Consider the following 17432-nt stretch of genomic DNA (forward strand, 5'->3'; position numbering starts at 1 on the left):
TTGTTGTACATATGCTAGACAACAAGATTTCATGCAAATTCAAAAACAAAATTGATCATAGAAAAGACATAAGCAGCAGAAGAATATTCAAAGGCAAAAAATCGTTTAAATCAAAATCAAGGCCGGAAGAAAGCTGCAGTAAATAGCCATACTTGGAAAACTTAGAAAAGGCTTGCTATCAAAATCTCAGTACTGCCTTTTATTGAATGCATTCAATTGCAAACAAAAGAAATTACGAAAATCTAAGAAAAAGCTGAAATCATTCATTTTCTACGACTAAAAAATCAATATAACGAAAAGATGTAGGTGCCAGGACAAAGCTAGAATGACACTAACTAGAATGTGAAGAATATGGGCACAATGTAAGGAACACCGTAACAGAAAGACAATCTTAATTTTTGAAAGTTAAGAATCAATTTATAAAATTCAAGAAAAACGAATACATTTCATTGTTCAGCATTCAAGCCATAAAAAAGATAACTAGTCATCCGATACAAAGTTCTATCCTCTAGAGGAAATCAATAAAATAGGAAAAAGCAGAATTCGTAAATACGAAACATTGAAACATTTTGCAAAAACATGGTCAAAGAACTTTTAAGTTAAGACTGCATTTATGAAAATTCTAACTGTTTTTTCAAAACGTAATGTCAAAACAGATTGAATTTTTTTGAAACAAAATTAAAGTCCCACATGTTGCACAGAAAAACTATTTCTAGCAATTACAACCAAAATACAAACAAAAAACTGACGAAAACCGGAAAAAAAACTACCAAAATCGGATTAACATAAGTACAATGTCATGAAACAAAATTATATCGAGGTAGAAAGAGGCGTTGAGTATATAATTTATCAAAGAGAAGTTCCATGTTCACTGATTTTTGACAAAAAGACGGTTAAAAGATCCAAAAATGAAGAAATGGATAGAAAAAAGCCAAAAATAAACTAGAAAATCACGAAATATGCGCCAATTTTCAATTTGAAACGCATTTTCAGGCTCTGCAAAACACTGGCATGATCTTCCGAGATTGACTTTTCAATATAATATCGAGTAAAGTTTATTTCCACAAGAAACCAAAAAAAGCAAAAAAATGGCCACTTAGACGAAAAAAAATACGACTAAAAATGGCTATCTTTCATGTGCCATTCAGTCAAAAACTACTTTTCTGAGTCAAAAAGTCGTTCACTAAACGCAGCGCATGATCAAAGAAACTTCTCTTGCTTACCGAAAATCTGTTCACCAAGACAGCTTTTCTCAATTATGCTTTTAGGTTAAAATGCCGCGTGAACAAATCTACTTCCTGTAAAAAAAGCATAGCCGGTAGAATACCGGAAACGACTCGAATCGTCGTGCATTATAATCTCTAACCTAACCTTACAGAAGTGAAAACATCAAAATAGACAAGAAAAAAAAACAAAAGCAGCCCAACTAACCACATTAAAGTGTATTAAAAAGGCCGACAATTTTTTAGGTGCGGGGGGGAGCTAGGTGGGGTGGGTGGGTAGATAGCTTGGGCAGGTGGGTAGTGCTACTAGGGTAGTTGGGGGTGGGGTAGGTGGGAGTATCCAAATGAAGGGAGGGGGTAGGGGTATGAGGGGGGTAAGTTGGGCGGGGGGGGTTGTGCGGTGTAGATTAGATAATTAGGGGTGACGTATATAGGAGCAAAAAATCTCGAAAAGACCTCTTCACTTTGAACATTACCAGCGGTTCCTAATTACTATGCATTACAAACGAAGCTACTGTTTAAGTCCAAGGTTCGGTAAAAAAGAAGTCAACAATCAAAAACGTAGGTAAATGCTCCACGGAAAGAAGTCAAAATTCAAGTCATGAACAAAGTTGCTTTTTGCTAAAAAGAACTGTAGAATCTCAATACTCCTCTTTGAGTCGTAAAAAGACCAAGAGCACCGCAATATAGCTACGCTCAGCGTACAGCTTCGCAGCAATAAAAAGAAACCGCCATACACGGATTTGATCCTCTAAATTCCTGCATATCGCCCATTTCTTCCCCTGCACCAAATGTGATTTTCTGATTTCACATTTCTTTTGAATTTAAATCAGATTCACTCCACTTTATGGAAAACAAATAAGTCGAATTTCTTAGATTTGCGGTATTAGGGGTGAAGGTTTTAATTTAACCGCTCAAGTGGTGGAAAACACTTGAGCTACCAACCAACAAGAAGTGGTGAAAAAAAATCGCCAAAAACCGCAATTCTTACAAACTTTCGACGCATTCATCGAAATTCATAAATTTTTTTTAGCGATTTTTAGCGTTGACACCTCGACCCGGGAAATAAGGAGAAATGAAAACCTTGACCTTGGCATTATCAAAAGTTGAACATTGTGAAGTTGGGAAAAATCGTATAGTATGAAATCCTGACTCTGTCTTGCGGTTGCGAGTTTTGGATGCTCTTGATTTAGAGGATCCACCATCTGATGTCATCCTTGTACCAGTTGGCGACTGAATGTTGGGTATTTCCGCTTCACTTGGGATAGATGATCTGGATATGGACAATTCGACCGAGGAGTAGTTTGGGTTGATATTGTACCCACCGTAATAGTTGCCTGGGTGAAACTCCGATGTCGAGTGAAGTCTATGCCTAAAATTGATATTTAGTCCGGAAGAAAAATAAATAGAGCTCGGTCTTATTCTACGATTATATGGAAGAATCGGCCGTCAATTCTAAAAAATTAATATGCAATTTAGCTTCAATTTTATTCAAACCTGTAGCGGCTGCTCTCCTAATTATGAAATCGAAAGCTTTACACTGCCCACTTCCTCTTAGCGGTCTCAAATCTTTTCAGATATTAGGTTTACGTAGTCAACATTGGTAATTGCATATCCACTATGTTGCCACAGTTGCGATACAACTTCAGGACAAGACATAGTAATCAGTATTTGTTGGCGCCACTTCAAATCAGCTAGAAAATCCATCAGACAGCAAGAAATAACTTTTGAAACTGAAAAAAACTTAGAATTTGTCAAAACTCAAAAACGGTCAAAAATGAAAAATTTTACAATTTGGGACCGAAAATCTGTACACTCCCCCGATTTTGGGAAGGCAAAACCCGAGCAACCCGAGGTTATGGCAGACGGTTAGGGCTACCTCTAAGCTATTCATGGACCCAACAAACGTTATTCCATCAGACCCACAAATGTGGCTATTAGCACTTAAATGGTGCAAAATTGGCATTTTTCGATATTTTGTTATTTATTGTTAAATTTCTTAAGTTGTTTATTTATGATTCTTTAGATGATCATTAAAGGTGAAATACAGTACATTCGAGGCATTTAGAGTTACGTAATAACCATCCGTGCTTATGTCAACAAAAGTAAATATTGCAGTAATTTGACATTTACCATGTAAACAATGACCTAAATCATTTTCTTGATTAACCAATCAGAAACAAGTAGCGATGATGTTATAAATGATAAATATTTGATTATTTACTTTAACCCAATTGTTTGATTAGTCAAACCGTATTGTATTTAGAACCATTAGAAACTGTTACGAAGAGCAGTTGGCTCTCAGATAGACTAAAATTTGATTCTTTAACAACTTTAGTCTTTTTGCTAAGTTTTGCTAGATCTTAAGATCTTGCGAGTTCTAAGTTAGTTGAGCTTACTTAACGAGAAGTTTGCAACAATACTAGCTACTGGCTGAAGCCTTACAAACTTCAGCACGAGATTGAACATAGACTATCACTCAGGATTTTCTTAACTTCAATCAACAAAATTAAAGTTACAGTCCTTTAATACGTCCGAGCGACTAATGATTTCTGCGAGATCGTTAGTCAATCGAACCCAGTGAAGAACCCGGCCGGCGTAAAACTCGAGAACCAGGCTGTGATATATCGGTTCCGCTGAGATTCTTGAGCAGCCGCAACATTTGGTCCGCCGACCCGGACAACAACAGCAGTAACACGAACAACAACGAATCTTCGATTCAACCTGGTGGACCAAAACACAACCAGCAACGATGGCCAATAAAAGTCCCAACAGACACTGGAAGACGGCTGATTGGAAGGCGAGTGGTCAACTCAAGACGTTGGAGAAAGAGCAAGCTGATCTACTCAAGTCCTTCTCCAGACACCTCAACGCGCTAGAAGTCTACCTGACACAAAACAAAACAATGACAGCCGAAAGTGCTTATCGATGTTTCTTCGAGACGTACGACAACTTGTAAGACAACCGACAACAGCAGAGGTCACTATTAAAACCAAAGTATTTTGAAAGCTTTGACAATGACACATAGCGTATGTTAGAAGAAAAGAGGAAGGTTTTGCGATGGGTAGTTGACAAAATACCAGATCTCCGATTCTTTGAAAATTGTCGCGCAGTAGTCGTCGACTACCGGAAAGACACATTGCGAGTGTACAAATTATTGGGAGATTATGTTCCAATCGAAAACGAATTGTCAGAACTCGAAAAGAAACTGAAAGTAGAAGATTTAAGCGAACCCGAAAAACAGATACTGTGTGATCTGGCGGAACGGTTATTAGAAAAACTAGATGAAGTTTTCGCAGAAGTTCTTCAAATAATGAAGACAGAAGCTTGTCCCCATGAGTTTGCGGGTTTCATTAATGGTAGGAGTCATTATCAAGACCTGATGAAACAGTACAGGCTCAGCAAGGATTGTGGAAAACAAACATCGTTATTGTCGACAACATCGGCTGGTGACAAAGACCCAAACGACGAAACTGTAATTGATACAGGTAATGGAGCAATAGAAAACGCTGAGGAGAACAACGAGGTCTCTTCCAAGCATTCAGCTACACATGGAAGCAGAAAACAGCCCAGTATCGACAACTCGCGATCATCAAAAAGGCGACAGATCAAAGAAATGGAGCACGAAAATCTAAGAGCAAAGAAAGAAACAGAGCATCGATTGCGAGAGCGCCAGTTGGGCTTAGAGCAGGAGCGTGAAGAAATAGAACTTCGTCGCCTGCAAGAAGAGTTACGTTTACAACAGCAACAACAAGAACAAGAGTTACGTCTAAAGATGCAACAACAAGAAGATGAACTGCGTCTTCGACAGCCTGAGCGAGCACTTGAAAACGAAAGAAAGAAAGCAGAGGAAGAAGAAGAAGAAAGACGTATGAAACTTGAGCTGACCAAAGGAAGCTCAAGAGCATCTGGATCGGTGGCAGATGAGATAGGAAGTGTTGGATCAAAACGAAATCACGAAAGAACAGCAGGGTGGGCAGAATCAGTGGCTCAACAGTCTGTCCATAGACGGCCACTATCTCCAAATGTTGTTATCGACCCACCAACGAATGTCACACAGGAGAGAGTTGACAAAGGTTTCAGCACTTACCCGAAAACTACCCCGCTGTTCCAACCGGGTGAAGGACTTTTCTCAACTCAGCTGACAGAACCAAGCATTCTCAAGAAACCACAAGTCCTTAAACCAATTAGAGTAACGGACCCACCAGCACCGCCGTTGACAAGAACGACGCTTCAGCAACAGGGAACGTCAGCAGTTCAAACTAGAAACATGAGTCAGAGTCCCATCAACAACTCTCGAAACAGGTCTGCCGAGAGCAGAAACATGAGCACAATGAAACACACCACTCCCCAAGTCATTTACCAACCAGTACCAAGCAGTGGTGCCAGTGGCTTGCCAAAACTAAAACTGACTGAGTTTTCAGGAGACCCACTGGAGTGGCCAGAGTGGTCAGGTCTTTTTGATGTTGTTGTTCATCAAAAGCCAATCAGCGATACAGAAAAGATGCAATAGCTCAAGACCAGTCTCACCGGTCAAGCAAAGGCAGCAATATCGGGAATGGGATTGAGCTCGCAATCATACTATCACGCTTGGGATAAACTCTGTGAGAAGTATGGCAGATCAGATTTCATAGTAAACGCTCAATTAAAGAAAATACATACTCATCCTCCAGTTCGGCATGACGATTTTACGAGCATCGTCAAATTCGCAAATGTGGTAACAAATGTAGTAAACACTTTGATTCAACTTGGATATACATCCGAACTAGAATCAGAAGGAGGGCTAAGTTCAACAACTAGAAAATTTTCTCCACAACTGAGAGAACAGTGGTTGCAGTACATGCAAGATCGTCGACTACTGAGAGGCAACCTGATTTTTTCAAAGAGTGGCTTGCCTCCAAAGCTGCAATTCATGAGAACTTGTTAGCACAGACAAGCTCGTCTTTTGACAGAAACAAATTTCAAAGCCGTGATAAACCGAAGACGATTACCTTTGCTTCAAACGCTGAAGAGTCGAGCAAACCCAAGAATTTCGAATGTCCCTTCAAAGACGGACAACGCCCCATTTGGACATGATAAAAATTCAAATCAATGAAAGTAATTGAACGACGAGAGCATGTCCAGAAGTTTCGACTGTGTTCCAATTGTTTAAAACCAGGTCACATGTCGAAGGACTGCAGAAGCAGGACATGCAGTGTACCCAACTATGGAAGGCGGCACAACAGGCTTTTGCACAGCGAACTGCCGATGAAGGAGACTGCAAAGAATGTCTCAGATGCTAAAACTGCAGTAGCAACTAACATCACCCAAGGAGGACTTCCAGTGGTACTAATCAAGCTGACAAACAGAGACTTAAGTCTAAATGTACTAGCGATGTGTGATTCGGGATTCTCAATCTCATTTGTGGACAAATCAGTGGTGTCAAAACTCCAACTCCAAGGCCGAAAATCAGCTCTATCAGTAGCAGGGATCCATGGATCACAGGATGTAAAGACTGAAATAGTGCCGATAGCTGTTTCAGCGCATGAGAAGACTCGACCATTGACAACAGTGCAGTTCTACGTACACGAAAAACTGAAATTGGGTGACCAGATTGTGGAGCTGCAAGAGTTGAAAGACCGTTACCCACATCTGAGGAACTTGCAGATCAGAGCTACAATCTAAACGATGTTCAAGTGATTCTTGGACAAGATTGCTACGACATTCATCACCCTTTTGAATTCAAGAAGTCAGAAGACAAAGCTGCATCATGGGCAGTGAAATTAAAGATTGGTTGGGCTTTAAGTGGACCCCTACCAGCGAAGCAAGCAGCAACTCTTGCGACCACAGCAACATCAATTGCAGACGACAAATTAGCAAACCAGTTGAGTAAGTGGTGGGATATCGAGTCCTACGCTTCAAACTGCGAAGTCACCGGACATTGAAAGGAAGAACAACGAGCAATCAAGACGTTGGAACGAACGACCCAATCCAACGGTGAAAGATACGAAGTTGGAATTCTGTGGCGAGAGGACGAAGTAAAGTTACCAAGCAACTTCTACTCTGCAATGGGGCAACTCAAGTCCTTAGAACGACGCCTACAGAAAGACGAGGCGTTAAAGACGCGCTACCAAGAAACCATCGACACAGATGTCAACGCTGAATACGTTCGGAAAGTAGATCAAGCTGAACTGAATGAAACCAAAGACAAACTGCAATGGTATATACCACATCATCCCGTCATAAACCCGCACAAACCCGAAAAATTCAGAAGAGTGTGCAACGCAGCTGTAAAGTATCAAGGTGTAGCCCTAAACGACAAACTTCTACCTGGGCCAGACCTGCTGCAGAGTTTGATCGGAATCATATTTCGCTTCCGAGAACACCAAATAGCCTTATCAGCCGATATAGAAGCAATGTTTCTTCAAGTAGCTGTCCCAAAGGATGACAGCCGATGTTTACGATTCCTCTGGAGCGAAGATCCAGAGCGGAGAATAGAAATCTACGAGTACACACGACACGTTTTTGGGGCAAAAAGCTCGCCGACTTGTGCAAATTACACCTTGCACCAAGTGGCGAAAGATAATGCAGTCAACGACGAAAATCTTGTCAAAGCTGTCCAGCGAAACTTCTACATGGACGAATTCCTCAATTCAGTCAGAACACCTCAAAAAGCAATTGAAATTTATCAGAAAGTAAGAGACATCCTCATCAAAGTTGGATTCAAGTTGACGAAATGGATAACAAGTGACGAAGAAGTCAAGTCACACATTCCAGAGACAGACAGATCAACGAAAGTTGTGAAAACTTTCGAAGCAGAACCACAATCATCCTCAACCCTAGGACTCAACTGGAATGAGGACACAGACAGTCTCATAGTCTGTCGTGGAACTGAGCAAGAAGTTCCAGCAAAAATAACTCAGAGAATTGTTCTATCCTTTGTCTCAGCAGTGTTCGACCCACTTGGGATATGTTCACCATTCACCATACGAATGCGGTTTCTACTCAAAAGCATCTGGGCAGCGATGGGACAAGCGTGGGACAAAGAGTTGTCAGCAGAACACTCAAAGCTATTCACTGATTGGTGCTCTGAGTTGAGAGAAATAAGGACAATGTCAATAAATCGACTTTATTTTGAAAACGGATGCACAAACTTGAGACTACACATCTTTACAGAAGCATCAGAGGAAGCAATGTGCATTGTTGCATATCTGCAAGATGAAGCAACGCTAAAACTGACATATGTAATAGGGAAATCTTGTGTGGCACCCATCAGACATATGACGGTACCGAAATTAGAACTTCAAGCCGCAGTCTACGGAGTTCGTCTCAGAAAGCAGATACTCAATGAACATGATGTCAAAAATGACAAAATCTATCATTGGACCAACTCATCAACAGCGCTACAGTGGCTACAGGCAGCGCACAAGAAACGACAAGTATTCGTTGCGAACAGAGCAGCGGAAATATTGGAAAACTCATCGATGGATCAATGGAGACACGTCAAAGATGTCGAAAACCCTGCCGACATCGGAACCAGAGGAATGTCCATCGAAGGCCTCAAGGAGTCCGTATGGTTAAACGGGCCGGCATGGCTGCAGGCAGATGAAGAAAAGGTGCCAAAGCCGTGGTGCCAAGTGAATGAACTCGAGCCTGAGCAGGTTATGAGTACTGTAGCAACAGAAACAAAACTTGACCAAATATTTGACTGCAGACGATACAGTTCTTTCAACCGAATTAGAAACTTTATTGCCTACTGCATGAGGTTCAAGACAAAGCAGAAGGGTCCCATCAAAGCAGACGAAATTCATCAAGCAGAGCAAATACTGTTTCGATTTGTTCAAAACGAAAGCTTCCCGAATGTTTCGAAGTCTATAGCAAACAGCAAAGTAATCTCCAAAACTTTAAACATTGCCAAATTGTCACCCTTCATAGAGGAAGATGGAACAATGAGAGTGAAAGGCCCACTGAAGCATTCAAACCTTGACTACAATGCAAAACACCCAATATTGTTAACGGCAAAACATCCAGTTGTACAACTTCTGTTGGAGAAAGCACATCAAGACAACCTACATGAGGGCACAGAATTTGTGAGAAACATGCTCCAACAAGAATACTGGATCATCGGGCTGAGAAATGCATTAAGGAAAATCAAGTCGAGATGCATCAAATGCAGACACTGGAACGCCAACACAATTCACCCACCGATGGCAGATCTACCCCGAGAACGACTTGATGAACATGTGTTCCCATTCACCCATACCGGAGTTGACTACTTCGGACCCTTCGAAGTCAAGTTCCTACGACGTACCTTGAAGAGATGGTGCTGCCTCTTCACTTACCTGACAACGAGAGCAGTACACATTGATGTTGCTCAGTCACTGGACACCGAGTCATGTCTAGCTGCAGCGACAAGATTCATTGCAAGACTTGGCTACCCAAATACCATCATGAGTGACAACGGAACAAACTTTGTTGGAGCAGCCAATGAGCTGAAAGCATTCATGAACGAGTGGGACAAAGCTAAGATTGAGAGTGACTTAGCACAGAAAAAGATTGTTTATAAATTCAACCCTCCCGGAGCTCCTCACTTTGGTGGAATCTGGGAAAGACTGGTTCAAAGTTGCAAGAAGGTCATGATTGCAATCTTGGACAACAGAAGCCTCACCGACGAGGTACTCAGTACAACAATGTGTCTTGCAGAGCAGACTCTCAACGCAAGACCCCTGACGGCTGTAAGTGACGACCCTGAAGATTTGACAGCACACACACCTAATCATTTCTTGCTAGGACGAGAGAACGCAAGTGCACCATTCATGCCATCCAGTGAACGCTACCATGACCTGAGAAAATCATTCAAAACGGCTCAAGCATATGCCGAGATGATCTGGAAAAGATGGACTCGCGAATATCTTCCACAAGGGAACCAGAGATCGAAGTGGTCAAAAGAACATGTGCGAAACCTGAAAGAAGGCGAGTTAGTGTGGCTAATAGATGACTCTGTGAAACTCTGTGAATACGAGCTTGGGCGAATCATTGAGATCTTCACGGGCAACGACGGAGTTGTGAGATCAGCGAGAGTCAAAATGGCACATGGAGAGCTAAACCGGCCAGTCGTGAAGTTAGCGCCAGTATTCTACGATGGTGTTTCCGAGATCGAAAACAGGGCCGGCGATGTTGGCGCCACTTCAAATCAGCTAGAAAAGCCATCAGACAGCAAGAAATAACTTTTGAAACTGAAAAAAACTTAGAATTTGTCAAAACTCAAAAATGGTCAAAAATGAAAAATTTTACAATTTGGGACCGAAAATCTGTACACTCCCCCGATTTTGGGAAGGCAAAACCCGAGCAACCCGAGGTTATGGCAGACGGTTAGAGCTACCTCTAAGCTATTCATGGACCCAACAAACGTTATTCCATCAGACCCACAAATGTGGCTATTAGCACTTAAATGGTGCAAAATTGGCATTTTTCGATATTTTGTTATTTATTGTTAAATTTCTTAAGTTGTTTATTTATGATTCTTTAGATGATCATTAAAGGTGAAATACAGTACATTCGAGGCATTTAGAGCTACGTAATAACCATCCGTGCTTATGTCAACAAAAGTAAATATTGCAGTAATTTGACATTTACTATGTAAACAATGACCTAAATCATTTTCTTGATTAACCAATCAGAAAAAAAGTAGCGATGATGTTATAAATGATAAATATTTGATTATTTACTTTAACCCAATTGTTTGATTAGTCAAACCGTATTGTATTTAGAACCATTAGAAACTGTTACCAAGAGCAGTTGGCTCTCAGATAGACTAAAATTTGATTCTTTAACAACTTTAGTCTTTTTGCTAAGGTTTGCTAGATCTTAAGATCTTGCGAGTTCTAAGTTAGTTGAGCTTACTTAACGAGAAGTTTGCAACAATACTAGCTACTGGCTGAAGCCTTACAAACTTCAGCACGAGATTGAACATAGACTATCACTAAGGATTTTCTTAACTTCAATCAACAAAATTAAAGTTACAGTCCTTTAATACGTCCGAGCGACTAATTATTTCTGCGAGATCGTTAGTCAATCGAACCCAGTGAAGAACCAGGCCGGCGTAAAACTCGAGAACCAGGCTGTGGTATATCGGTTACGCTGAGATTCTTGAGCAGCCGCAACAGTATTATACTGCTGAAGAAAACTGCGAGTTATGCGGCGTTTTCTAAAACCAAATGAAATGATTAGTCAGGTGATTTTAACTCGAGTTGAGAAGAAGTTCACCATCAAAATTTGAGATTTGATGGTGCTAAATTTGTTGCTCATTGAAGTTGATGTGGTCGCAACCAATCAGTTGTGCCGTTAGTTAGCTCGACAGAGTCACTAGTCGCGTGGAAAATTCTCTGTAAAAATGAATATCGATCCAAAAACTTGTATTGGCGAGACCAAATTGGGTCGCGGACTGGAGTTCGATGCGACCCAACTCAGTGATCTGGAAAAAAAATTGGTCACGCCTTCCGTCTCGTCTGGCCAATAGCAAATTTGGATCTGTTTCGTCTGGCCAATACCCACATTTTGGTCTATCTTTTCGCTATATAAAAAACAATTTATGAAAGTCATTCGACAAAGAAGTTTAATACACATTAAGAAAGAGTTTCAGTTTAAAAGTAACGTTGAGAAAAGAAGTTCATTTTAAAAGTGAATATCTGTTCTCGTAGTATTAACTGGTTGAACTTCTGGTTGAACTTGACAAACTAAACATACCCGGCAGATTGCCGGAAAATAGCCGCCGTTGATTCCAATAAGCATGATTGGGATTGAAAGAATAGAAGATATTGAAAAAAAAAAGATTTTTGTACAAAAACATTTTTTTAAGTCCGATTTATTTTGATGGCATTTCGTAGTTGAACATAACGTACTTCTGTTTCTTAGAGAGACGCTACATGGGCTACTATCAATACCAATCAGCAATAGAGATGGTAACTGACTTATAGGAACGACGTTCAAATAGCGGGCATCTAAAATTGGGCTTTATGGGTTTATGCTGTTTCAATTTTCTGCCTTCAATTTTCTATACTGACTCTGTTCATTTTGAATTGCTTTGCTGAGCAACTGATGTTCAAAATCACTTTCAGCAGAATGAGAGAAAAGAGAAACTAGCCTAGAGAAGTCAAAAAGATATCACGCAAAATGTTGAAAAAGCGGCAAAATGAGGTAAAGCGAAAATTTTTTTATTCGACGAAGTAAAAAAAAATAGGAGCGCTATAATAGCCGGCTGAGAAGATGAGGGCGGCTATTAAAAATTAATAATCTTAATACCAATGTCAGCTAGCAAACACCCAAATGAACTTTGATAAACTAATGCAGTATGGTTTAATGACCGGGTTTTATCGGTTTATCCCGTCTCTTATGATTTTGCTCTTTTGACATTGACCGAATTCATCATATTTTGTAATTCAATGCGTGAAAAAAATTAAAATTCCTTCAGTTGAAACAGTGAGTGAAATGAGTTAGAAGTCAAGCGGGAAAAGGGGTGACTTATTTAAAAAACGTTATTTGAAGGTAAGGCGAATTGAAAGAAAAATATAGCAGGACAAGTCATGACGTACAGTTCAGCAAATTTTCATTGACCAAGCAAAATCTAGACCTAGAGCGGATTATGATTGAATTGGGAGAACCATTTCCAAAAAAAAGTCAGATAAAAAAGAAAATTACTTTCAAAATGCCGCATGTGAATAAAAAACCAATAGCGAGAAAATGAATTTTTGTTCAAACACCGTTTTCTCACTCTACTTTAAAATTAGAGTGAAAAATTTCACGCCGCAAAACCACTCGTTTTTTTTTGCTCCACTTCCTATTTCGGCGAGAACAAAATCAACACTCCAGTTTGACTTCAAAAATCATGAAAAAGTGTGCAGAGATCTTAAAAAAAAGACAGCGCCCCAATACATTTCAAATTCTTAGAATCGTAAAAAATTATCAAAATCCTATATAATTCAAATCCTAAATAATAGCCGTTGAGAAACTGAGGGTCGCTATTAAAAACGTAATTTGAGAAAATCAAGCTTCAAACCCAATCCCTCTTTTCTTACCTTTTGCTACTTCAGCCAGGTTTAAATCGCTACTCTATTTGACTTCTCATTGGCATCAAAATTTGAAAAAGTGAGAAGAGATCTTGAAAATAAATCAACTATTGCTCTCAAACCATGGCGAGGCTAACAAATTGGAAGGTGCTCGGGTCGAGAAAAAATCCGAAAATTATGTAAGATAAGCGGTGAAAAGTTGGTTTTTTCACCGCAAATTTCTTACGTAATTTTGCGGTGAAATGCGGTGAATGCCTTGAAATTATGTAAGTTCACCGCAAGAGTAAGCGGTGAACTTACAAAAATGCACCACATTTCAACGCTTACTACAAGTTTCCGTCCGTGCAGGGATTGGAATCTCTCATCTCCTGCATGTCAGCCACTTCTTCTGCCACAAGCGCCACTTCTCACTTAAATCTAGCAAGTTTGTTTTCACTCTGCTTTTTGTAACACATGCGCGTTGAACTTTTGTAAGTTTAGCGGTGAAATTCCAAATTTTAGCGGTGAAATGCAGTGAAATGTGGTGATTTTTTTGTTCAACACTTACTCTTGTGGTGATATTGCATAAATTCACCGCTTAAAAGAAGTTTCAAAAAGATGTATGATTATTTGTGGGTATATTTTTCGAGCGTCTTTTAATAAAGTTATCTTAACTTCGTTGAACAAACGACAATTCTAATCGTTTTCTAAGCGGTGAAGTTCTGTAAGTTCACCACTAATTTAAGTGGTGAATTTATGTAAATTCATCGCATTCACCGTTTATCTTACATAATTTGGACACTTTTTTTCAAAGCGGTGAATTTATGTAATTTCACAGCTAAATTCAGCGGTGAAATTCTGTAATTTCACCGCTACCAGGCGATTAAGGTTTTTCACCGCATTCACCGCCTGATTTATGTAATTTCACCGCATTCACCGCTTATTTTGCAAAATTTTCCTCATTCATCGCTTATCTTACAAAAGTTTGTGTTGAATTGCAGTGACACCTCGACACGGGTGGGATGAGCAACTTTCATTGTGCGAACACTGCTGACCAGGAAGGGGCTCAAACCTCCGAGCTCTGCGGGAGCAGCTGCTGACATTAATCAATACGCTGAACGGTCTCCGTACTGTCTTCACTCGCAATGAATTTTTCGGCAACAGAGTTCGTTTATGAAAGCGCCAGAATCAAATACTCAAAACAAGCAAAAAAACTCAAGCTTGAGAATTTTAATCACTCGAAAAGGGAAATTGAAAAATTATTGTAGAAAAGAGTCAAGTGAAAATTCTGCATAAAAAGACATACGCGTTCAAAAGCAATTTAAAAGAACAGCAACCCATACTATTCTAGTACTATTCTAGTTGTAAGAAATTAGGAACACTACAAAAATCAGGCGCAGAAGATGAGGGCGGCTATTAACAAAAAGTAATAATCATTTATATCAGTATCTTTAAAATCCATTAATAAAAACGCCTATGAGTTTCCCTGTTAAAAAATTCTTTCCTGTTATCCTTCAGAAGTGATGGTGCTCGAGTTGTTTTCTTTCTTTTGGTTGTTGTTTTCTTTCTAGGGCTCCTAGTTGGTAGTACGCAAAGTCACATGAAAACGACCAGGAACTTCTATGATACTTGTCTCTGTCCTCACTCGGAAAATATTCAAGTTTTCATTAGATTATTAATAAGGTGAGCGCGCATTACCGAGCTTCTTCGTTAAATGTGATCATATTTTGCGTTACTGAGCAAATGCGACAATAATCAGGCAGTAATGTTCAGTTCAACAGTTAGTGGTTACCTTTCCGCTTCGTCAATCTGTCGATTAATTCTTTTTCCTGTTCCTTTTGGTTCAGCATCCCCTGATCCCTTGTAAATTTGTTTTTCAACATCTAGCGATCTAAACATGACATCAACTCTCTTCTGAGGATCTTCCTCGGTCGCCTCTTGTCAGAGGTACAACTGCTAGACTAAATACACACGTTAGTTTTCAAAACAATCGAGCTGAAAATTTGTAAATTTTCAAGACAAATTTGTAAGGTTAAAGTGTGTTTCTTTCTATTGGCAAAGATTTTGCACCAACTAATTGGTAAAGTCATTTTCTTTCCCCGATATTCAATTATCATTTTTAATTATAATTATAATAAAATTTCCGCTTGATGGCAGCATGTACTTGGTGTAAAATCCCCATTCTTTCCGGATATTTCATTCTTTTCGAATTCCATGTGGAAATTGTGACAAAATTGGGATCTTTTCCATTTGTGCCCCCCCCCCCCCCAATACGTTATGCAACCCCCAGTTACAGAGCACGTGCCATTACATAGTAATTCATTAAAATAAATTCATTATGTAAAAATATGGCACGTGCATTTGGGGGGGGGGGGGGGGCACAAACTGAATAGATCCCAAGTTTGCGTAGTTTGAACTGACCTTTTGGAAAAAGAGCGTTCCATCTGCAGTTTTGAGACCGACGATCCTGACGATGAGGCCGTTGATAAATTCCGGTCAGTTTTGCTTTCCTCTCTGTGGGTTAAATGCATTCTTCGAGGACTTTTTGATCTGGGTTTAACTTTAGACCTAAATTAGTCACAGCCTATTTAGATTATTTGGAGACTCAGTAGATTCAAAGAGATGGCATCGGTTTTCGATTTCACATTCTATGAGCATCAATACTTATACAGGTAAATAGCTGCTTTTGAGGTTTCTGGCATGTTAATTGTATTTCGTCTCAACTTTCCATTTTGCGTCAATATACTTCTCAATTTGAAATTTAGTGAGGTTCATAGCAGAAAATATGTACGAGATATTGAAGAAATGGTGTAACCTATTGTCCAAAAAAATAAAACATCTAACTTCGCGTTGTAAAAGCACGCAATTTGAAGAGGCAGAATATAGCAGACAGGAAAATTGTCAGACTAAACAAAAGAAAGTGAATATTTAGTCACTTATCATCCAAAGTGTTACATGTTTTTTTGTGAAAAAGGCGAGGAACAATTTGGGGACAATCCCGGGCCGAAGATTTTCTCCAAAAATAACGAGTAAAAGAGTGTAAAGAGTGAGAAAAAAAAAGAAAATACACCCCTATTTCTCCGCTTAATTAGTGGTGGAAGAGGTGTAATTATCAGAGTGTTGTTTTGAAAAATAAAAGTGGAAGGAGGTAGTGAGGTTTGATCCCAAGCATCCCTCTTTTGAACATGTTACCTTCACTTTGCCAATTAACCATGGTACCAAATGACACTTGCATTTAAAGTTTTAATTTGGTTATAATGGTATTTGTGAAAGAGTCTAATTTTTCATCAGTCCACCCTAAATTACACACGTTGCAACAAATGTAAAAAATTTGGAGAAAAAAGTGTAAAAACAGTGTAATCAATTTGAAAAATTTACACTTTTACTCTCTTTTCCTCTATAAATGTCAGTGGAATACGCATTAAACCCTAATTCCCGCTAATTAGGGCGGATTAAGGGTGAAGCATCGTCCCGGGCTATAATGAATCAGAACCAACTAAATTATAGAAACATAACCGACTAAACGTCGGAAGAACTGCTCTCGAACGACTAGTGGGAGCTCTAATCAACTGCAGCCTGTTTCAGTCGGGCGGGGGGGGGGGGGGTTATGGGGAGGAGGGTGGGAGGGAGGGGAGCCTAAATGGGACTAAGAAGTTCAATAGTGAGCTTCAAGTAACCACATTAGAGGTTAACATATACCACTAATAAAATTTAAAGTAAAAAATGACACCAGTTTCGGTGCACTTTTCAGTTGACTGCATTAAAATGCCGCCAATTGAGTTCAGCGGCTTGAAATTGTTATTGAGAGAGAATTTTAGATCACTCGAAACGCAAAAAGTCAAGGGCGTAAAAGTCACTCGAAAAGTCAAAATTGTCAAGCGAATTGTTGCATAAAAATACACACACGCTTACAATAATTGCTATGAACTTCGTTCAAGAGCAATTAATAAAGAACTACCGATTGAGGAATATGGACGCAATTTTTGTCCGAGGACAACTCAAACGCTACAAGTCTTTGCACTCTAATCCTAACTGCAGGTAACAAGACAACTGAAACATCAGCGCAAATGTGCATCATCTTGACTCTTCTACTGTTTTGTCCCAAAGCACTCTTCGGTATAAAAAACATGAGGTCGAGCGCGCTGGGTTACAGGAGGATAGAGCATTGTGTAGGTGGTGGGTATTG

The 17432-nt window shown here is 39.6% G+C and overlaps 1 protein-coding gene across 1 annotated transcript in view; it reads right to left on the reverse strand.

Annotated features, from left to right (window-relative positions):
• The window catches only part of LOC142338395 (uncharacterized), a 239615-nt gene that overhangs the window by 112131 nt on the left and 110052 nt on the right, over positions 1–17432 (reverse strand). Inside the window, exons 8-10 of the mRNA XM_075388151.1 lie at positions 15668–15814; positions 15039–15137; positions 2377–2595 (exon numbers count right to left, since the gene is read on the reverse strand). Coding sequence (XP_075244266.1) covers positions 2377–2595; positions 15039–15137; positions 15668–15814 — 465 coding nt within the window. The remainder of the gene's footprint in view (positions 1–2376; positions 2596–15038; positions 15138–15667; positions 15815–17432) is intronic.

Source organism: Convolutriloba macropyga, chromosome 4, assembly GCF_964194025.1.
Source record: "Convolutriloba macropyga chromosome 4, txConMacr16.3, whole genome shotgun sequence".
In the NCBI taxonomy this organism is placed as follows: Eukaryota; Metazoa; Xenacoelomorpha; order Acoela; family Convolutidae; genus Convolutriloba; species Convolutriloba macropyga.